General features: G+C 44.5%; 1 protein-coding gene across 1 annotated transcript in view; it reads right to left on the bottom strand.

Annotated features, from left to right (window-relative positions):
• Positions 1–24,054, bottom strand: part of LOC126292487 (uncharacterized) — a 460,325-nt gene that overhangs the window by 61,304 nt on the left and 374,967 nt on the right. The window contains exon 6 of the mRNA XM_049986256.1: positions 8,399–8,669. Coding sequence (XP_049842213.1) covers positions 8,399–8,669 — 271 coding nt within the window. The remainder of the gene's footprint in view (positions 1–8,398; positions 8,670–24,054) is intronic.

Genomic DNA, 24,054 nt, shown 5'->3' with positions numbered 1-24,054 from the left:
AAGCGATGAACCGACTTTAGACGAAAAAATTCGGCAATTATGTCGCAAAATTATTGCACTGTATGATAAACATGCTCCTCAACGCACTGTTAAGGTAAAGAGAGCTCCCGCTCCGTGGCTCACCACTGCATTACGTCAGTTAATGAATAAACGTGATGCTGCACATAGGGCCTTCAAGCGTAACCCAACTCCCGAGGCGTACGAAGCTTATAGGAAACTCCGAAACAGAACCAAGCAAAGCGTGAGGAATGCCAAAATCAGACATGCCCGCTCTGTCGTATGCGGCATATCAAAACCTGGTGCACTGTGGAAAAAGCTGCGCAGTTTCGGTATAGGGAAGCGAAGATCTGACTCTGTTTATCAAGCGTCTGCAGAAGAATTAAACGATTTCTTCTCAACAGCTGCAAACTGCCACGCAGCGACAAATTACCAGCCCCAAGATATTAATCTCTCGAGAGACAAGTTTTTCCTAAAACATGTCACTATCGGCACAGTACACAAGGCAATTATGAGAATCTCTTCCGAGGCAGTAGGAAATGATGGAGTGAGCATTGGCATGATTAAGAACGTCGTAGACACTATTATTCCAGTTATCACAGACATCTTCAACCTGTCTCTTGTCAGTAGTACATATCCTACTGAGTGGAAGCAAAGTTTAATTAAGCCTATACCCAAGACTGACAACCCTAAGTCGCCAGGTGACTACAGGCCGATCAGCATACTACCTGCAATTTCTAAAGCCCTAGAGCACATCGTCCATGAACAACTGACGGATTATCTCAAAACTCATAACATCCATGACGAATATCAGTCAGGCTTTCGAAAGCACCATAGTACAGCAACGGCATTAATCAAAGTAACTGATGACATTAAACATGCTATGGACAGACGTGAAGCTACTATCCTAACACTGCTTGACTTTAGCAAGGCTTTTGACACAGTTGACTTCGATATATTACTAATTAAAATGAAACAGCTGAATTTCTCAAACAGCGCAATACAATGGTTCGACAGCTACCTCAAAAACAGAAGTCAACAAGTCATCTGTGGGTCGGAAAAGTCATCATGGAAAAGCGTGCGCTCTGGAGTTCCCCAAGGCTCCGTCCTTGGTCCACTACTCTTCTCACTGTACATTAATGATATTTCTTCAGTGATTCACTCCTGCAACTACCATCTTTATGCCGACGACATCCAACTGTACATAAGTGCAAGCCCCAAGAACATTGCTGCCGCAGTAGCGAGTATGAACGCAGATCTTTGCTCTGTTTCTCGATGGGCACAGAACCTAGGTCTGAAACTAAACCCCAAGAAATCCCAGGTCATACTTATATCTCATCCAAAGTTAATCAGCCGGTACTTTCGCGAAACAGTCCCGAAAATACTCCTCAATGGTACCCAACTACCATACCAAAAAACAGTAAAAGACCTTGGAATAATCTTGGATGAACACCTAAACTGGGAAGAACAAACAGTCACAGCTTGCCGGAAATCGCTCTCCTCCCTACATGCAATTCAAAAATTTAGAAAAATATTTCCAACCCATGTTAAACAAAAATTAGTCCAAACACTAGTCTTGCCTAATCTTTACTACTGCGATGTAGTTCAACACGGCACAAATAGTGAAAATTCTAGATGCCTCGAGCTAGTGATGAATGCTTGCGTTAGATACGTGTGCAATATTCGGTTGTATGATCATATCAGTCCTTCATACTCCCAGCTAGGTTGGATACGCCCACATACAGCACGCGATCTCCACACGATGTGCCTACTTCATCGATTTCTTAGCCACTGGTGCCCCCAATACTTATCTTCTCACATTAAACACCTATCATCATTCCACAATCGCAACACCAGATCGGATACGTCTATCATCTTGGCTGTACCTTTACGTAATACAAAATCTTTCTCCGTGTCATTCTCCATCTCAGCCATACGACTATGGAACGCGCTCCCCTGTGATCTGCGTCTTATCCAGAACTACTCAACATTCAAGAGGGAACTCAAAACATACGTATTAGGGACGGTATAGCCACCATTCTTGTGCCCCTCCCATCTCTTTCTTTCTCCTCTCCATCACAGCTTCGAATTTTACCGTTCTATTTCTCTTCCTCTAACCTATCTACCTCTTATATATCTCTTTCACCCCATTCTATCGCCTTATGTCTCTGCTCGATGAGAATAACTCACAAGCTGCAAGAACATAACGAGAAAATTCCCAACTAACAATGTGACTGACATTCAGAAAAGAAAAGTATGTTTACTTGCATATACATAGTCATTATTATTATTATTATTATTACTATTACTATTATTATTATTATTACTATTATTATTGATTGTTATAATTATTTTTTATTGTTATAATTATCATTGTACTACTGTTATGATATCTATTTTTTTCTTTAACATCAATACTGCATAATAGGCTATATGTCCTTAATGTTAAGTAGAATCTGTAACTCGTTCAATCTGAGTATGCCTGGTTAGGTGTAAGAGAGGGCCTGAAGGCCCTAATCTTGCCAGGTAAAATAAATGAATAAATAAATAAAATAAATAAATATACATGAACTGTTGTTGTTAGCGATTCTGACAGCAACTATGATCGAACTCCCTCGGGCATGGGTGTATGTGTTGGTCTTAGCATAAGTTAGTTTAAGTAGTGTGTAAGCGTAGGGACCGATGACCTCAGCAGTTTGGTCCCTCAGGAATTTACACACACATTTCAACATTTGAAACCATGTTTGCTAGGTATGCAACACAGTAGTAATGGTAGGGGGTGGTTACGTCGGATCGGCTGATGTCATTTGACGCCAGTCCTACCTTTCTGATCTAGTTCGAGCCTCATTCACGTGTCTGAGTGCTAGAGCAACATGGTTGAGTGCCCGTTTGCAGAATACACCGCCATAGTCCATCTGAATGGCGAAGCTCACGGTAATGAAAAAGCTGCTCGTCACGTTTATCAAGATTGTTCTCCACAACGTCTGACTCCATCGCATACTCATTCCGTCACAATCACGCAACGGCTTCGACAAAGGGGTACCTTCACCGTCAGCAGCTGTGGCTGTGGTATTCCAAGGACACACTGCACACCTGAAATGGAAAAGACCGTACTGCAACGCCTGGAATAGAACCAGTCAATGTGTTCACGAGGGACGTATTTGGCTTTTAATCAGTGGAACTGTAAAACAAGTGATGTATTGAGTCACCCCTGATCAATATCTTGTGAAGTGGTCGCGTTACCATTTTGTTTTAAAATGATTGTAGCACGGAAACGGTACGTCTCCGGACATTGGTTCCAATTAAAATATTATCTACTCACTTGCCTGTTCACGTCCTAGGAGACTGCTAGCCAGGGCATAACCACGTATGGCGAGCTAACATAGACTCACAAGCGACAACATCGGCAAGCCCCTGCACTTAAGCAACACTGACTAGTTATGCGGGTTGCTACCACAACCGACCAACAGGCAAACAGTAGGGAAGCCGAAAAACTCGCACACTAACGCACTGACAAACCGCCAACACTACCCTGCACTGTGGACCAGATATTTGATCTATCGGACACAAACTGATGATGAATCCAACTATTACAGGTATGTTGATGATGACCGACGAGCTAACAACGGTATCCAGCTGCAGCCTCCGATTAAAATCGCTCCGCGATGTCAAAGATATCTACCTGTATGATACTCACTACTAACTTACGTAACCCTTACACGATCTACATCTATTCACAATAAAGTGCCTGGCAGAGGGTTGAATGACCACCTTCAAGCTGTCTCTCTACCGTTCCACTCTCGAACGTCACGCGGAAAAAACGACCACTTAAATTTTTATGTGTGAGCCCTGATTTCTCTTATTTTATCGTAGTGATCATTTCTCCCTAAGCAGTTGGGTGGCAACAGAACATTTTCGCAATCGTAAGAGGAAACTGGTGATTCAAATTTCATGAGAAGATCACGTCGCAACGAAAAACGCGTTTGTTTTAATGATTGCCACTCCAATTCACGTATCATGTCTGTGACACTATCACCCGTATTTCGTGATAATACAAAACGAGCTACCCTTCTTTGTACTTTTTCGATGTCATCCGTCAGTCCCACCTGTTGCGGATCCCACACCCCGCAGCAATACTCCAGAATAGGACGGACAAGCGTGGTGTAATGTCTCTTTAGTAGACCTGTTGCACCTTTTAAGTATTCTGCCAATCGCAGTCTTTGGTTTCCTCTACCCACAATATTATCTATGTGATCGTTCCAATTTAGGTTATTTGCAGTTTTAATCCCTAAGTATTTACCTGAATTTGCAGCCTTCAGATTTGTGTGACTTACCGCGTAGTCGAAATTTGGCGGATTTCTTTTAGTACTCATGTGAATAACTTCCCATTTTACTTTATTCAGGGTGAATTGCCAATTTTTGCACCATACAGATATCTTATCTAAATCATTTTGCAAGTCGTTTTGATCATTTGATGACTTTACAAGACGTTAAATGACAGCATCATCTGCAAAAAATCTAAGACGACTACTCATATTGTCTCCTATGTCGTTGACATAGATCTGTCGCAGATAGCAAGCAAGGCGCTACAGCCCGTCGTATCTACTGTGGAGGTTTTTTTTCTCCCTTGGCTTTTGCCTTTGGAACTTTATTTTCCTCTGCCCTTCAAACCTCTACGCTTCGTTGAACTTGTAAGTAGGCTGTATAGGTTTCTTTTATTGGTAATGACACGTAGTGCTCTTTATGAAAATCACTGGCTGTGCTGCGTGCAGTCTGTGGCTGGTTTGCATTGTTGTTAGCTATTGTAGTGTTGGGCAGTTGGCTGTTAACAGCGCGTAGCGTTGCGCAGTAGGAGGTGAGCCGCCAGCAGTGGTCGATGTGGGAAGTGAGATGGCGGATTTTTGAGAGCGGATGATCTGGACGTGTGTCCATCAGAAACAGTACATTTGTGAGAATGGATGTCATGAACTGCTATATATATTATGACCTTTGAATACTATTATGGTAAATACATTGTATCTTCTCTTTCAAAATATTTCATTTGCTGACTATGCCTATCAGTAGTTAGTGCCTTCCGTAGTTTGAATCTTTTATTTAGCTGGCAGTAGTGGCACTCGCTGTATTGCAGTAGTTGGAGTAACGAAGATTTTTTTGAGGTAAGTGATTTGTGAAAGGTATAGGTTAATGTTAGTCAGGGCCATTCTTTTGTAGAGATTATTGAAAGTCAGATTCCGTTGCGCTAAAAAAATATTGTGTGTCAGTTTAGAGTTGATCAGAATAGGTAAAGAGCGAAATGTCTGAGTACGTTCAGTTCTGCTCAGCTGTTTGAAAATCAAATAATGTAAGAGGTTCATCTGCATAGTAATTCATTAAGATTTCTAAGGGGACGTTTCAAACTTTCGACCCCATCTATCTCCAGGAGAGCGCGTATTGATGGTTAATCATAAACAGAAGTACGGAAATCTCGCAGTACCCACATTCCGTTAGATCTCCTTTAGTGAAGACCAACCAATATGCAGAGGTGGCAGTAGACCTTATGTGTTGGTCATCATGTCGGTGTGGGCGTGGAGGGGCTCTACCGCGTCTAATAAAAAGGAAGACTGTTGAGCCTTGCTGCGGCTAGCGTTGGTGCTGTTGTACGTTTTCGTCCTCTTTTGGAGGCCAGACCGTATCCTTTAGTTGGCATGATTGTGGTTGTTTGTCTACCTCTCGTCTTGACTGGCGCCACTCGTTTCGCAAGCCTTGCCTGTCCGCTAGTGGCACCAGCGGCGGTTATCGATGTGTAGTTACTGCTGCCCTATCCTTGGGCCGACGTCGTTGTTTTTCCGTGTCGTGTCAGTGTGGCAGTTCGATTGGGGTCTGAGGAGGACCCAGATCTGCGCAGTGCCAGAGCACGCCGGGACTGCTGGATGGACAGCCGGATCGAAGGGCCGAGGTCACGAGAGCGCACGACCTCGTCGTAAACTAGATCCTGCAGGCTTTAAGATGAGTGCATTTCATGTCAAGTAGAGAAGCCTCACCCTTTGTGACATCTCACGATCTTCCAACTTGGGTTGCTGTTGCTGCTGGTAGCGTCGCCGAGGCGAAGAGCAGCGAATGGAGATCTTAGGGAAGGCGGATCTGATTAGGTTTCCTCGACTTCTTATTACTATTTACTGCGTTCAGCTTGTTACAATTTATTAAGTTCAAGCAGCGGTACTTTTACTGCCTGGTGGTCGCTAACGCTCCAGTTACCTGCCACTCCTGGCCTCTGATACCTTCTACTGTGTTTGTGGCCACTTACATTTTAATATTTCGGTACCTGTTGAGCCGTAGTAAAGTTAGCTTTGAAAAGCGCGCCGCGGCGCGTAGCGTGAAGCAGTCGCCCTCCGTTTCTGGCGGTGGCGCCTTTGTCGCAATTGAAGGCTTCGGTGTTTCCCTCTAGCGGGAAAGGGGAGAAGTAGGCGGTTCGCGTGGGTTTAAGAAGTGGCTGTATGGGCTCTCCAGTAGAGTTGGCAGTCGTAGCATCAAGAAGCGACTTCTCTGCTGGTGCTAGAGGGACAGCACGCACACCGCGGCATCAGCGTAAGCGACGCGAGCAGTGGCTTCGTGGTATGGGGCGTTAACTGCTCGTCGTGAAAGTAATTTGCCTGAGCGTGGGTCCGCAAGCGGTCTAATCTGCAGTTCGGCCGTATGCTGTCGACCGGCGAGGAGGTTCTGGAGATCGGCGCGCCTTCCTGCGTCCATTGAAGCGGCTGGCAGCGGGCGGCTCGGCAGAGCATTTGGAGGTGCTGCGTTGGTTCAGTCCTGGGAGTCGTAACGCACCAGAAGTCGAGTATTGATTGTGAACAGATTTTATGAAGTTTAATTGAATTCAATTAACTTATTCTTGTTAAATATACCAGCCGTATTTTTTTTTTGGGGGGGGGGGGGGGATTCTGGCATTCATTCTCGTCTGTCCACCAGCGGGAAAGTGGTAATAATAGAAAGGGTGGTCCATTAGTGACCTTTTTGAGGACGAAAGGGGGGGGGAGTCAGAATAAATCTGTGGTTCGGATTGTTTCTTTCGCCTCCCAGTTTATCTACGGGTTTATTGGACTGTTAGCCTCTGGCATGTCTGTGAAAGGCACCACTGGCTGAACTGTTTAAGACCTGATCCATTCTCTCGCCTTCCATAACTAGTATTACTAGACTGACGTGTAAAAGGTACTCCAAGAAAGAAGAAAAATTCCTCTTGCCTCGTGGTAAGAACTAGTCAATTGCATAACGAATTCCTGCTCATCTGGAAGCTGTAAAGTACGTAAATTTGTGTTTATGTATATTTGGTTGTTAATGAATGCCGTAGTGGATTTTTTATATTGTTTCTAGTCAGCAAAAACTGTTGTGTGTTTTTCCAAATCAGTACCTTTTAAGGCTTTTACTCAACGTACTTATGTGTTTTATACAGGTAGTTGGTTATTAGTGTGTTTTCTTGGTATGCAAAAGTTTGCCATTTCATTACGGGTAGAAATTGTTGCAAGTCCTACCTGGCGAGCGTGTGTCTTTGCCGTAAGATAACTGGCAGAAATTTGTAAATTTTTTGTGTGCATAATTTGGAAATGTTAATGTTTTTAACTGTGAGTGTCCCCCCGTGTGCATTTTGGTTTTTCTATTTTGAGAACTTTTGTAAACAGGATTGTCTTTATATGTTGCAGACAAGTTCAATTCTGCGCCATTTAATGAATGGAGTGAAATTCACCTGTAATTTAGCTGAGCTTGAAATATTATACTGCGTCGCGTTGTATACGTTAAATTGCTTGCCTGTACTTCCCTTTTACTGGCTTGAAATTTTTCATAATAATTTAATAATTGAAAAGTCCTTTCCTATCGTAATTTATGAATTATTTGTTAAATGATTGTTTTTTTAAATATTGTAAAGTGTTGCACCAAATTTGAATAAAGTGTGTTACTGAAAACTGAGTGTAATTTTACCAGCTGTTCCTTGGCACCTACTTCCACTTTACATTTTGTGTATTGATTGAGATTAATAACCTTTGGTGAACCAGTAATAATTTTACGGTTCACCTGTATGTTGTAATTGCAGCGAGTTCTTAAACATTCTTAATTTATTGCCATTCTTGGGGTGTAAGGCCTTCAGCCGTGATCACAGTGGCTTTTTTTGTTAACATTTGCTGTATCTTTATTTTATGGTGATTTGCTAAATTGTAACACACTGAAGCATTATTATTTACACAGTTGTTTACTCCTTCGTTAATAGCGTGTGGTATTTTTTTAAATTTATTGTTGAGTCTGGAATTACTGTTTTAAAAATAAATGTGTGTATCTGTAAAAGGCAACCAACAGTAACTGATTACAGCCCCGTCCACAATCGTCACCGAATCCTGCGTCCCCCTTACCACCAGGTTCCAACTGTAATTCTAGCTTCTGAGCACCTGTATATACAGATCAGCGGAAAAGTGGGGAGCGGCGTGATTACCGGCGGCTAGCCCGACAGGCCGCCAGTCCAGCTCCGAAGCGATGCGCTGGATGCGCGGCCGGTCCCTGGCGTGCGGGCTGGGGCGCTGGCTGGGGTCCAGCAGCGCCTCGGACAGGCGGCGCTGCAGCGTGGCGGCGCACGGCCGCGTCAGCAGGCCCAGCGGCGTCAGCGACGGCCGGCGCGAGCCGCACGCCGACGGCGTCCGCGCCTGGATCTCCTGCGGGCACCACGCACACCGCCCCACTCACCAACACCTGTCACGGTCCACGTCTGGGGCATCGCCGAGCGCCACCGGAAGCTGCACGCAGATGGCGTCTCTGCCTCGATATCCGGTTGCTTCAGGTCTGCTCCTAACCCACAAGCACCTGTTACAGTTAGCGTCAGCGAAAGATCACTCGGAGTCACAGGTGGAAAGCATGCACTCCTGTATATGCTACTGGCGCCAGTCAACATCTCGCTCACCAGCACTTGTTACACTCAATGTCAGCAGATGAGTGTGCTGCTTGGCAATGCAACACCTTCTGCCTTCACGTTGTGCTTCAGAATAACTGTGCCTCAGTGACAGAAAAAAGAGGTGTTCTTTCGGTTTTCATTGAACGTCAGAAAACGGAAAATTTATTTCATTACGTTGACGTGTGAAGAAGCCCAAGACTAGATGAAACGCAGCAGACGCAATTTCTGTATCTCCATCCACACATACACCCCCCCCTTCCCCATATATATATAACACTTTAGGTATGTTTTGAATAGATCTGCAGCAATACTGAACTTTGCAATTCTGCTGCAAGTTAGTTACTTCTAATAAAACCTTTTATTTTATTAAATTTATGGAATAAATTTTAGTATCACAGCTACTTAATATATAAAATACTAGGTTATATGAATCCTCACGGAGAACGTACTGATACACACTTCAGTCATACCTTCACTTTGGGCACACCATTCCCACACAATGCCTTAACTTACGCTATATTTGGTCCTAGCTTTAACATTTAAAAGTGCCTGTTTACCTTGGGTGTTTCTAAATTTAAAAAAAAGGTCATTCACTTCATATTTTTATTCTTATTCCTTTGTTAGCTTCTCTTTGGTCCCCCACCACGCCCACACCCCTCTATAATAGCTTCTTCTTCATTTCATTAGTCATTTTATAGCCCCCCCCCCCCATCCATTCTTCTACACACCCCCCCCCCCCCGCCCCCCTTACACTTACACTCCACATCTCCATAGTCTTCAATGAATGATTTATAGTATTCTAGACTTTGTGTTTCTTCTCAATTGTTTATTACCTCTCTAAGAAGTAATCTATGATAAATAAAGTTACATTTATCTTTGTTGTTAAGAAATAAGAATTAATCCACTTGGAGCTTTAATATGTGGTAGCTGATTATGTTGTTAACATTAATATGACGTCTTTACGCCATATAAATAAGATGTCACTACTATAACATGTAAACAAGATTTATAGCCCCAAGATTGCAGCCATATGTATCAATACCACGGTACACTGATGTTTGTAATTGTATTTCATCAACCATTAACAAATACTAAGATATCCCTGCTCTTTATATTACCTTAAATTTCAATGTGCTGTTTAAGACGAAATCTTTCGATTCTTTTCTTTACTCGAATGCTTTTATGTTCATGTCATGTTTCACATACCTACGTTATTTGGACTTATTCCTAAGTAATGTTTCAACACATATGACAGGATGTACATGCCTCATGATACGTGCATCATAAATATCGCTTCAAAGCTCATTGGTTAATTAATGAGCCAGTAGAATAAATAATGGTACTATATAGCATTAGTTCTGAATTGAGGCTAAATTAAACATCTTATAGTTAGCCATGTATTAACTTCACGTACAAATGTAATAAAGAAAGTGTTAGACATCTAGCACCAAAACTTTAAAACCGATCCACATCATATTATTAAACTGAGTTCCTAACGAAGAAGTACTGACCGCTATACAAACACGGTTTCCTATCACAAGTGGTGATCGAGAATGAATAACTACAGTATAGACGACTGTTCACTTGTTTACTCGTATTGTATGCAGGCTATAAAGCGAATTAAAAAATGGATAGAGAAAAACGAGGACAAGGTGGTCAGGCATAATAGACAATAAAATGATTTATTTCTTTAGATTTTCGTTCGTGGATAACTTGTGAAATTTTTATTAAGCAGCAAGGGGGGAGGGGGGTGGAGGCTAGGCCGACTGACACCTGGTATTAACAGGATGCCATCCACTTTATGCTCTATTCGAGTGACGGAAGTGGGAAGTTGTGCTGACAGGGCAACACCACAACCAAACGTCGCCGACGCCGTGAGACAACGAAGTGTACCGGGCGAAGCCAATCACAGGAATGGGACGGGTTGAAGAAGAGTGAGTGAAGTTCAGCCGCTCTTTCCTTCTCCAGCTCTCGGACTGTTCAAGTCCACCTTCCGCTTCCGTCTGGCCGTGAGGTCCCCACCTTTTACGAAAGATTTCAGACATCGTTTCTGTACCGCTAAGAGATATGCAATAAATCCTACCATTATTCAGTTTCAATAGCAAACTTGGACATTTCTAATTTCATACCCTGCAACCATCTCCTAAACACCGAATGCCAACGCGCTCCTGACGCACAGCATAGTGACCAAACCTTTGTGCGCTTTTACGAAAGAATGTGAAATATGTGAAGAAAACTGCGTTAAGGAATGATGTGTCATGCTTTCAGAAAATCTAACAGATTCAGAAATTGGAATCAGTGTCTGGTAAAAGGAGGCAGTAAGATAGATATTGGATTTTTGCGCAGAGTTCAACAAATAGCTTAAGAATGTCTAAAGAACAGAATAAGTTTAGCAACAGACATTCCAGAAGTAGAAAGTAACGAAAACGTTAGGAGAAATCCGAGAAAGTGATTTAGAAAAATCAGTCACAATGATAAGATACCAAATTTGATAAGTTTATATTCGGAATGATCAAAAATATTTACAGTGAGGTATATACACCGAGAAACTCAAAAACAACCCAATATAAAACTAAATTCAACCCAGAACGCACCTTTGGAGTCAAATGATCAGCAGTGAATTACAAACTGACAAATTAGAAATGCTAATGAAACAAATACGAGGAAAATGTGAAGCAATAATGCAGTATATCGCCGGCCGCGGTGGTCTCGCGGTTCTAGGCGCGCAGTCCGGAACCGTGCAACTGCTACGGTCGCAGGTTCGAATCCTGCCTCGGGCATGGATGTGTGTGATGTCCTTAGATTAGTTAGGTTTAAGTAGTTCTAAGTTCTAGGGGACTAATGACCACAGCAGTTGAGTCCCATAGTGCTCAGAGCCATTTGAACCATTTTTGCAGTATATCAGAATTAGTAGATGAATAGAGGAGAAAAAACTGATCCGACAAAATACGGATTCAAGAGGTTAAGAACTAAACAAAACAAAAAGAGAATATGTAAAAAGTAAATATTTTCCTAGTGAGGATGACAAGGTAGAAACAATGGGAAAATAAGAACGAAATATCCTGGAGATAGAAACAGATGCTGAGACAATGAAAAGCCCAGCGTGTTATTCTCTGAAAAAAAAAAAAAGAAACCCGAGCAAAGGAATCAACGATCAACTTGGACAGATGTCCTAACCGATCAAAATGAAGCAAGAAAAGGTAGCATATTTGATCGGTAATCAAAAAATCCTCGATCCCCGGTTCGAAACCTGCTCTCGCTTAAATTTTAATTCACAATCAAGACTTCCGACATAAGAAGACACCCTCCTTCTGCCAACGACCTTGTCAAACGTGGCGGAGGAGCGGAGAAAGGTTCAGTTCACTCTCTTATCCTTGGGATGGAAAACTGTCTCTAATAGCGGAAGAATCAGCAATGGTCAACTGCTTGAGGATGCAAAAGCAGTGGAGACGGTTGCATTAAAGACACATAGCGCACAGCCACAGGACATGTGGCCTGTAATTAGAGTGTCGCGATGATCACACCATTGTCAAAAGATGCCGGAATAGTCTTCCATTCGGATCTCCAGGCAAGGATTACCAAGGAGGAGATAATCATCAGTAAAAGATTGAATAACCAACGAAAACTTTCTAAGAGTCGGGGCGAGGAGTGTCAGAGTCTTGAACGTGGTAGGGAAACCAGAAAATATGAAGAAAATAATGCAGAGGCTCAATCTAGACATAGTAGGGGTCAGTCAAGTGAAGTGGAAAGAAAGCAAGGATTTCTGATCAGATGAGTATAGGGTAATAGTAACAGCAAAGGAAAATGGTATAACGGGAGCAGGATTCGTTATGAATAGGAAGGTAGGGCAGAGAATGTGTTACTGTGAACAGTTCAGTAACAGGGTTGTTATTATCAGAATCGACAGTAAACCAATACCGACAACGGTAGTTCAGGTACACATGCCGACGTCGCATGCTGAAGATGAAGAGATAGAGCAAGTGTATGGCAATATTGAAAGGGTAATACAGTACGTAACGGGAGATGGAGGACTCAAATGCAGTTGTAAGGGGAAGGAGTAGAAGAAACGGTTACAGGAGAATATGGGCTTGGGACAAGGAATGAGAGAGAAGAAAGACTAATTTAGTTCTGTAATAAATTTCAGGTAGTGACATCTAATAATGTGTTTCAGAAACACATGAGGAGGAGGTATACACGGAAAAGGCCGCGGTATTCGAAAAGATTTCAGTTAAGTTACACCATGGTCAGACAGAGATCCCGAAATCAGATACTGGGTTGTAAGGTGTACCCAGGAGCAGATATGAACTCAGATCACAATGTAGTAGTGATGAAGAATAGGAGCGATGCTTTGTAAAGCCGTGCTGATGCATGGACAGCAACTTCTTTGTCTCAAGGAAATTCATTATATTCCAACTGAGAATATGTTCGAGAATCCTGCAACAAACCGATGTTAAGGATATTGGTCTGTAATTTTGAGGATCTGTCCTTATACACTTCTTATATACAGGCGTCACCTGCGTTTTTTTCCAGTCGTTCGAGACTTTACGTTGGGCAAGAGATTCGCGATAAATGCAAGCTAAGTAAGGAACCAATGCAGTAGAGTACTCTGTAAAACCGAATAGGAATCCCATCAGGACCTAGCGATTTATTTATTTCCAACCCATTCAGCTGCTTCACAACCCCAGGGGTGTCTATCACTATGTCCTCCATACGGGAAACTGTATGAGACTCAACAAAATGTTTGCACGATACTCCTGCGTGAAAGATTTCTCACATGCTAAATTTAAAATTTCAGCTTTCGTTTTGCTGTCTTCCGTCGCCAGGCCAGACTGATCAGTGAGTGACGGGATGGAAGCCTTCGACCCGCTTACCGATTTTACGTAAGACCAAAATTTCCTTGGGTTTTCAGCAAGATCTTTTGCTAAGGTATGACAGTGGTAGTGGATGTATGCTTCGCGCATGGCTCTTTTTACAGCAGCACGATTCTCTACTAACTTTTGCCTGTCCTCATTCTCCCGATTTTTCTTGTACCGCGAGTGCAACTGTCTTTGCTTCCTTAGCATTCTCCGAATTGTGCTGTTAAACCACGGTGGGCCTTTCCCTTCCGTAACCCACTTCTTCGGTACATACTTCTCCAATGCGTGATTTACAATGTGTTTAAAATTTGCCCATAATTCTTCCACGTCCATCGTACCGGAAGTAAATGAAGTTGATTCATTTACTAAGTGGGATGCTAGCAACTGCTTATCTGCTCTTTCTAGTAAGAATACTCTCCTAGCCTTCTTGACCGACTTTTTAACTTTCGTAATCACAGTCGTAATGACTACATCATGATCCCTAATTCCTGTCTCAACACTGACACCGTCCATGAGGTCTGGTCTGTTCGTGGCTACCAGATCTAAATTATTTCCATTACGCGTTGGCTGTCGATTTAGCTGCTCAAGACAGTTTTAGGTTAGTGTGTTCAAAAGTAATTCACACGAGGGCTTGTCTGTACCATCTGTAATGAATCCATAGACATCCCAGTCTATACTAGATAGGTCGAATCGCCTCCTCCTAATATAGCATGATCTGGGTACTTCTGCGATACAGAGTGTAGACTCCCTTTGAATGATTCTAGAACTGTCACGGTGGAACCTGGTGGCCGGTAATAATAACCAACAATTAACTTTATTTCTCATAGTCCTGTTAAACGTGTCCAGATAACTTCACAATCACACTCTACTTCGACGTCAATAGACACAATATTTTTGTCAACAGCAATGAAGACACCACCTCCTACGGTGTCTAATCTGTCTTTCCGATACACGTTCCAAGCCTCACTAAATATTTCAGAACTTCCTACCTCAGGGTTCAGCCAGGTCTCAGTCCCGAGAATAATTTGCGCGCCACATGCTTCCTGGAGGGCAGTAAATTCAGGAACTTTATTCCGAACACTGTCAAAATTTACTGCTAATATCTTGATAGCTGAAGTGGCTTTACACTGAGCGCGTCCTGATTTCCCTGCCTGCACGTCGACTGGTGAGTGTTCATGAGGACACCTCGCACTACTGCCTAGCCTAAAAAAAACCATGTGCACGCCACAAGTACTCTGCTACCCGAGTAGCCGCTGCCTTTGTGTAGTGCACCCCTGACCTATCTAGGAGCGTCCTACAATTCCCCACCCAATAGCGCAAGTCTAGGAATCTGCAGCCAAGACCGTCACAGAGTCAACGAAGCCTCTGGTTGAGACCCTGCATTCGGCTCCAAACCAAAGGACCCCGATCCACTCTGGGAACGATGCTGCAAATAGAGAGCTCTGCTTGCACCCCGCGTGCGAGGCCAACGATCTTCAGCAAATCCGACAGCCGCCCGTACGAACTGAGGGTCGCCTCAGAACCCAAGCGACAGGCATCATTGGTGCCGACGTGAGCAACTTCTTGCAGACGACTGCACCCTGTACGCTCGATAGCCGCAGGCAAGGCCGCCTCCACATCTTGGATGAGGCCCCCCGGCAGACAAACCGAGTGCACGTTGGAATTCTTTCCAGCCCTGTACGCCATTTCCTTACGGGGCTCCATCACCCGCCTGACGCCGATGATATGAACTGCTTAATGGAATGAAAGGTTTAATGAGTACAGAAAATGAATTGAGAATAAATCGAAGAAAGAAGACTTGAATAAGAAGTAGCAGAAATGGGAACAGCGAGAAACTTAACCTCAGGACTGATGATCACGAAGGAGATGAAGTAAAGGAATTCTACTATCTACGCAGCAAGATAACCAATGACGGACGGAGCAAAGAATACATCTAAAGCAGACTAGCACTGGCAAAAAGGTCATTCCTGATCAAGAGAAGTCTACTAGTTGCAAACATAGGCCATAATTTGAGAAAGAAATTTGTGAGAATGCACGTTTGGAATTTTTTTTTTTTTTTTTTTGGAAATGTGTGGTAACTTCCTGCTGACGTCATTGATCCCTAGGCTTACACACTACTTAAACTAACTTACGATAAGGACAACACACACACACCCAAGCCCGAGGGAGGGCTCGAACCTCTGACGGAGAGAGCCACACGAACGGTGGCAAGATGCTACAGAGAGCGCGGGTACCCCTTGCGGCGCACGTTTGAGCACGGCATTGAATACTAGTGAAACCTGGACTGTGGGAAAACCGGAACAGAAGAGAATCGAAGCATTTGAGATGTGGTGCTGCAGAAAAATGTTGAAAATTAGGTGGAATGAAAACTTGAGGAATGAGAAGGTTCTGCGCAGAATGGGAGAGGAAAGGAAAATGAGGAAAACACTGACAAGGAGAAGGGACAGGATGATAGGACATCCGTTAAGACAACAGGAAATGACTTCCATGGTACTTGAAGGAGCTGTGGAGGGCAAAAACTGTAGAGGAAGACAGCAAATAATTGAGGATGTAGGTTGCAAGTGCTACTCTGAGATGATGAGGCTGGCACACGAGAGGAATTTGTGGCGGGTAGAAGACTGATGGCTGAAAAAAAAAAGTTCTGCCCTTCTGAGTATGTTTACTAAATTTACTAAATATTAAAGCAGAATCGGTTTTGTAAAGTAGGTGGATGCGAATTTATGCCAGTAGTAGTTACAGTAGCATAGCTAATGAAAGCTAAATATAACTGCTATATGCTATTGGGATTATCTTCATCCTCATCATAACAAAGTGTTCTGCCTATTGGCAGGTTCCTGGTGCAAATGCTATCTCCATCTGATCGTGTTCGACGCTAAATGTTGCACAATCTGGTACCTTCCTTCCACATTTGTTATTGGCCTTCCTGTTTTTTTTTTTTTTTCCTTCCACCGTAACTCTGACAGCTGTTGTCAGAATTTCTTTTCTTCCCAGTATACGCTGAACTTACTTTGTTTGTTCTTAACCAGATTTAGGAGAATCCTTTGGCACTTTATCTTTTCCAGTGTTTCATTTTGTGATGTCAGAAGATGCTACACAATTGTGGCAATTTGAAAGGCCGCCATTGTGACTGAATGGTACTTGTTTGAGTACAGTTGTCTTCTCTTCAGGTTCTCATCTGGAGCAACAGTGTTGTCGAGTATTCTAGCTAATGTTTTTTGTAATGAAGCACAGTTGCATTTATCACTACTTGGATGATCTCGTTATTTTTAGTGGAGATTTTCAGCAGCACTTGGGCCATGTCTGAGAAGCTGGATGTGCGGTCAAATGGTCTAAGGTTACCTTGCACAGCCAGAGAACACCTTGCAGGGCACACGGTTCCTCCAGTAGTAGTTTATTATTGACTAGAGTCGAGAAGAAGAGATTTACCACTACCCACCACATAGAAATATGAAAGTAATGGCTCTCTTTATAGGTACGGCGAAAATATTTTAGGAGTTGTCTCGAATTTTGCTCAGTTAGTAGCTCCACTTAATGATCTGAGAAATAAAGGGGAAAAGTTTGAGTAGGGTACATCCCAGCAGGCACCGTTTGAAGTCCTAAAAGTTGCTCTGATAAGCTCCCCCGTGCTGGGGATCCCTGATTCCGAGAAGTGTATTGTCCAGATGGACGCTTCAGCTGTACAGATGGCCACGGTCCTACTTCAGGAATATCTTAATGATAAAGGACCTCATGCTTATGCAGCCGTGGCCTTTCTCATCTGGAAGCTAAGTACTCAGTATACTAATTTGAGGCCTTGGCAGTGTTGTTTGCCGTAGAGAATTTAAGATGTGTTTCCAACACCTGAAGGTGTAGCTGGAAACTGATAATCGAGCCCTTAGTTGGTATCTCGCAAGGCTGAGGCGAATGGAGCATTTCGTCAGGTAGGCGGTCAGAATTTCAGCGTTTCATTCAAAGGTTAAGCACATAAGGGGGAAAGAGAATATGCTCGTTGATGATCTGAGCAGTGTGTTCAGAGAGGACGATGATGGAGATATTCAGGAACAGTCACATCGAATCTGGGGAAGTGGTGTGCCGGATTTTTGACGTGGCTTCAGCTCCGTTTTAGGAACGTTGTGAAGCAACAAGATGTGGACGCTGGCTCCCGGTAAAGAGCGTTACGTTATGAGGGGTAATATCTTGTGTTGTCCAGCATGGAGATGCAGTGGAGATAAAATTGTGTTACCATGAAGACTGGTACCATTTGTTTTCAAGTATTATCGTGAAATAACTAAAGGGACCATTTAGGCAATTTTCCGACTAGATGAAGATCCGGAAGAATTTTATTTGGACATGGATGGACGAGGCGATCCAAAAGTGTCTACATCCCTGTAAAACCTATTGACTAAGTAAACCTGTGTTGAGTACCCAGATTTAGTGTCCTCCGACGTTATACGAGCCTTGATGAACGAAATATATGTTGATGAGGTCGGAGCGTTCCCACGCTCAAACAAGGGGAACTGCTTCACGCTGGTTAGCGTGGTCATGTGGAAGCATTTTTGTTGTTTAATTCCCAATATGTGCGTCAATATGCCAATTATTATTAAATGTTTGAATGGAATTTCTGATAATTTTGGCCCATGCAGATCCCTAGTATGAGAAAATGCAACGATTTTACCTCAGCGGCGTTTAGGAAGCTTTGCTTCGAGATGGCGATAGCACATACCACACTTTACTGCCAGAATTCCTCACTTGCGGTGTGTCAACCGAAGTTTATGTGCGGCAGTCATTTAACACTAAGTGGAAAGTATCCTTTGTTGGTTGAGATACGCATTTAATACTCCTGTCCACGAAGCACATAACGAACCGTGGCCAATCTGGTGTTTTCATTGAAACCTAATTCACACCTCTCCAACCTGTTGGCTCGGAATGATTTGTTGCCACAGAAGACTGACTCTGCGCAAATCCGAAAGATGTTGAAATGGTCTAGGAAAAATCTGAAATTTAAATTTGTTCTCTGCTTTTAATATCTTTGAATATTAGTGCATTTATTGGATATTTAGTACAGTGGAATTTAATTTGGCATCGGTTTTAATGGTGTGAATTCGCTACCTGATTTTCTTATTTTCTATGATTACTATTTGTACTCTTTGGGGTTGCGTAATTATTGCGTATCTAAATTACTTGTTATTGTCTCTTTCGCTGAAGTTATTGAGGAGTCGTTATTTTATTAACAGATCCTTGTTGTTAATTTGGCCATCTAGGTGAGTGATTTAAAGTAGTTTTTGTTGTGGTTGGCAGGAGAGCCAACCGTATGGTTAAAGGAGGCCGATATGCACGCGTTTTAGCTCACGCAGGCTGGCGTGAGGTCTGGAACATGACAAGGGAATTAGAATTGAGAAAAACGGACGTAGTTGGTGGAATACTTAACTTTAATCCATTCGTGGAGAACGTCGCTGTTTGTGGTACATGATTCACAATTTCAATAGTACGAATACTGGCGCCTTGCTAGGTCGTAGCAAACAACGTAGCTGAAGGCTATGCTAACTATCGTCTCGGCAAATAAGAGCGTAGAAGTCAGTGAACCATCGCTAGCAAAGTCGGCTGTACAACTGAGGCGAGTGCCAGGAAGTCTCTCTAGACCTGCCGTGTGACGGCGCTCGGTCTGCAATCACTGATAGTGGCGACACGCGGGTCCGACGTATACTACCGGACCGCGGCCGATTTAAAGGCTACCACCTAGCAAGTGTGGTGTCTGGCGGTGGCACCGCAGTTATTATCGAAGTTTTTGTAATTTCATACTTTTAGTGACTGTTAAACAAACTGTTGGCAGCATACGTTCACTCGCAGCTCAATGCTGTCCTACCACTCCCACTACCACCACTACGACTGCATCCATCCATACTGTGCTGTCTGTATCCCCCCAACTCTCATCTGAATGCTTCATTTTGGTCTCTTTCTTTCTTCTTCAACGCACAGTTTAACTCAACTACAGAGTACGCTCAACACAAAGCATTTAATCAACATTTTTTTTTCCAAACTCAACCCCAATTTGCTACATAATAAGCGTTTCCGTTTCTGGAAAGCTTGCTTTGCTATTGCAATTCTTTATCGTGCTATCAGTCAGGATGGACCACAAACATCTGTACCCAGCACCCTGTCAAGTTCGACCTGTTGTTTTACTTTCATTCATACTAAACATGTACTGTCGTCACTGTAAATTTTTAATGCAAATTTCGTCTTGACCTTAAAATATTGATTCGATCTCTTACTCACGCGTTTCGGCATTTCGGCCTTATGACAGAAAATGAATGAAAAAGTAGAACCAGACAATGAGAAACGCATCTACATCACAAACTGAATAAAATAGCACGTACAGCAGAGCTTATACCTACTAGAACAAAACTATCATGTCTAACTCACTATGCACTACTGCAAACTGGCTCTTAGGCAAACATACACTCCTGGAAATTGAAATACGAACACCGTGAATTCATTGTCCCAGGAAAGGGAAACTTTATTGACACATTCCCGGGGACAGATACATCACATGATCACACTTACAGAACCACAGGCACATAGACACAGGCAACAGAGCATGCACAATGTCGGCACTAGTACAGTGTATATCCACCTTTCGCAGCAATGCAGGCTGCTATTCTCCCATGGAGACGATCGTAGAGATGCTGGATGTAGTCCTGTGGAACGGCTTGCCATGCCATTTCCACCTGGCTCCTCAGTTGGACCAGCGTTCGTGCTGGACGTGCAGACCGCGTGAGACGACGCTTCATCCAGTCCCAAACATGCTCAATGGTGGACAGATCCGGAGATCTTGCTGGCCAGGGTAGTTGACTTACACCTTCTAGAGCACGTTGGGTGGCACGGGATACATGCGGACGTGCATTGTCCTGTTGGAACAGCAAGTTCCCTTGCCGGTCTAGGAATGGTAGAACGATGGGTTCGATGACGGTTTGGATGTACCGTGCACTATTCAGTGTCCCCTCGACGATCACCAGAGGTGTACGGCCAGTGTAGGAGATCGCTCCCCACACCATGATGCCGGGTGTTGGCCCTGTGTGCCTCGGTCGTATGCAGTCCTGATTGTGGCGCTCACCTGCACGGCGCCAAACACGCATACGACCATCATTGGCACCAAGGCAGAAGCGACTCTCATCGCTGAAGACGGCACTTCTCCATTCGTCCCTCCATTCACGCATGTCGCGACACCACTGGAGGCGGGCTGTACGATGTTGGGGCGTGAGCGGAAGACGGCCTAACGGTGTGCGGGACCGTAGCCCAGCTTCATGGAGACGGTTGCGAATGGTCCTCGCCGATACCCCAGGAGCAACAGTGTCCCTAATTTTCTGGGAAGTGGTGGTGCGGTCCCCAACGGCACTGAGTAGGATCCTACGGTCTTGGCGTGCATCCGGCGTCGCTGCGGTCCGGTCCCAGGTCGACGGGCACGTGCACCTTCCGCCGACCACTGGCGACAACAACGATGTACTGTGGAGACGTCACGCCCCACGTGTTGAGCAATTCGGCGTACGTCCACCCGGCCTCCCGCATGCCCACTATACGCCCTCGCTCAAAGTCCGTCAACTGCACATACGGTTCACGTCCACGCTGTCGCGGCATGCTACCAGTGTTAAAGACTGCGATGGAGCTCCGTATGCCACGGCAAACTGGCTGACACTGACGGCGGCGGTGCACAAATGCTGCCCAGCTAGCGCCATTCGACGGCCAACACTGCGGTTCCTGGTGTGTCCGCTGTGCCGTGCGTATGATCATTGCTTGTACAGCCCTCTCGCAGTGTCTGGATCAAGTATGGTGGATCTGACACACCGGTGTCAACGTGTTATTTTTTCCATTTCCAGGAGTGTAGATCGACAGAGAAAATACCTTTGTCAGGTAGCGCGACGTACAGTAGATGGCATTGCCATGAATGGAATATGGTTTTCCACATCTGCAAAGATGACAAGTTTATGATTTGCTATAGTATATATGCAGACTTGCGTATATTCCATTCAATATACACACATCAGAAAAAGTTTTGCATCACCTCGGATCCGAGAGTTCCGGGACCTGTACCGAAAACGGTAAGAGAGATCAACTTATACTTCATTTCCGCCCTTTTTATTAATAATGAAAACAACACACTGCATGTTGTACCACCATACAGCGAGACCTTCAGAGGTGGTGGTGGCTTTTTGTTCAAATGGCTATGAGCACTATGGGACTTAACTTCTGAGGTCATCAGTCCCATAGAACTTAGAACTACTTAAACCTAACTAACCTAAGAACATCACACACAACCAAGCCCGAGGCAGGATTCGAACCTGCGACCGTAGCCGTCGCGCGGTTACAGACTCCAGCACCTAGAACCGCTCGGCCACTCCGGCCAGCTGTGGTGGTCCAGACTTCTGAACACACCGGTACCTCTAATACCCAGTAGAACGTCTTCTTGCACTTACGCAAGTCGTGGCATACTATCCACAAGTTCATAAAGGAACTGTTGGTCCAGATTGTCCCATTCCTCAGCGGCGATTCGGCGTAGATCCCTCAGAGTGGTTGGTGGGTCACATCGTCCATAAACAGCCCTTTTCAATCTATTGCAGGCATGTTGGATAGAATTCATGTCTGGAGAACATGATGGCCACTCTTGTCGAGCGATGTCATTATCCTGAAGGAAGTCATTCACAAATGTGCAGAATTCGGTCGCGACTTGTCCATGCAGACGAATGCCTCGCAGATATGGTTGCACTATCGGTCGGAGGATTGCATTCACAGCCGTACAGCCGTTGCGGCGCCTTCCATAACCACCAGAGGCGTACGTCCGGCCCACATAATTCCACCCCAAAACAACAGGGAACTTCCACCTCACTGCACTTTCTGAACAGTGTGTCTAAGGCGTTCAGCCTGACCGGGTTGCCTCCAAACACGTATCCGACGACTGTCTGGTTGAAGGCATTGCAACATTCATCGATGAAGAGAACGTGATGCCAATTCTGAGCCGTCCAATCGGCATGTTGTTGGGCCCATCTGCACTGCGCTGCATGGTGTCATGGTTGCAAAGATGGCCCGCGGCATAGATGTCGAGAGTGAAGTTGCGCATCATGCAGCCTCGTGCGCACAGCTTGAGTCGTAACACGACGTCCTGTGGCGGCACGAAAAGCATTATTCAACACGGTGGCGTTGCTGTCATGGTTCCTCCGAGCCATTATCCGTAGGTAGCTGTCATCCACAGCAGTAGTAGCCCTTGGGTGATATGAGCGAGGCATGTGATCGACAGTTCTTTTCTCTCTGAATCTCCTCCATGTCCGAACAACATCTCTTTGTTTCACTCCGAGACGCCTGGACACTTCGCTTGATGAGAGCCCTTTCTGGCACAAATTAAAAATGCAGACGCGGCCGAACCGCGGGATTGACCGTCTAGGCATGATTTAACTACAGACAACACGAGCCTTGTACCTCCTTCCTGGTGGAATGACTGGAACTGATCGGCTTTCGGACCCCTTTCGTCTAATAGGCGCTGCTCATGCGTGGTTGTTTACATCTTTGGGCGGGTTTAGTGATATCTCTGAACAGTAAAAGGGACTGCGTCTGTGATACAATATCAACAGTCAACATCTACCTTCAGAAGTTCTGGGAATCGGGTCGATGCAAAAGTTTTCTGATGTGTGTGTATGAGTCTTCAGGCGAGTTTTCTCTGGTGTTTAGAAGTATTTCTTTTGTCATTTTTTATCTTTTTTCAAACATAAAATTAAATCATTTTCTAAATTCTTGGAATATCTGGGACGGATTATCAGTGTGAATAACAGGCAAAAATGGTCGAGATCTTTGATTACCAGAATAGATGAATTTTTTATGTACATACACTCCTGGAAATGGGAAAAAGAACACATTGACACCAGTGTGTCAGACCCACCACACTTGCTCCGGACACTGAGAGAGGACTGTACAAGCAATGATCACACGCACGGCACAGCGGACACACAAGGAACCGCGCTGTTGGCCGTCGAATGGCGCTAGCTGCGCAGCATTTGTGCACCGCCACCGTCAGTGTCAGCCAGTTTGCCGTGGCGTACGGAGCTCCATCGCAGTCTTTAACACTGGTAGCATGCCGCGACAGCGTGGACGTGAACCGTATGTGCAGTTGACGGACTTTGAGCGAGGGCGTATAGTGGGCATGCGGGAGGCCGGGTGGACGTACCGCCGAATTGCTCAACACGTGGGGCGTGAGGTCTCCACAGTACATCGATGTTGTCGCCAGTGGTCGGCGGAAGGTGCACGTGCCCGTCGACCTGGGACCGGACCGCA

Source organism: Schistocerca gregaria, chromosome 1, assembly GCF_023897955.1.
Source record: "Schistocerca gregaria isolate iqSchGreg1 chromosome 1, iqSchGreg1.2, whole genome shotgun sequence".
Taxonomy (NCBI): Eukaryota; Metazoa; Arthropoda; class Insecta; order Orthoptera; family Acrididae; genus Schistocerca; species Schistocerca gregaria.
Note: the sequence above shows the minus strand (reverse complement) of the source record. Positions and strands in the feature narration are given on the sequence as shown.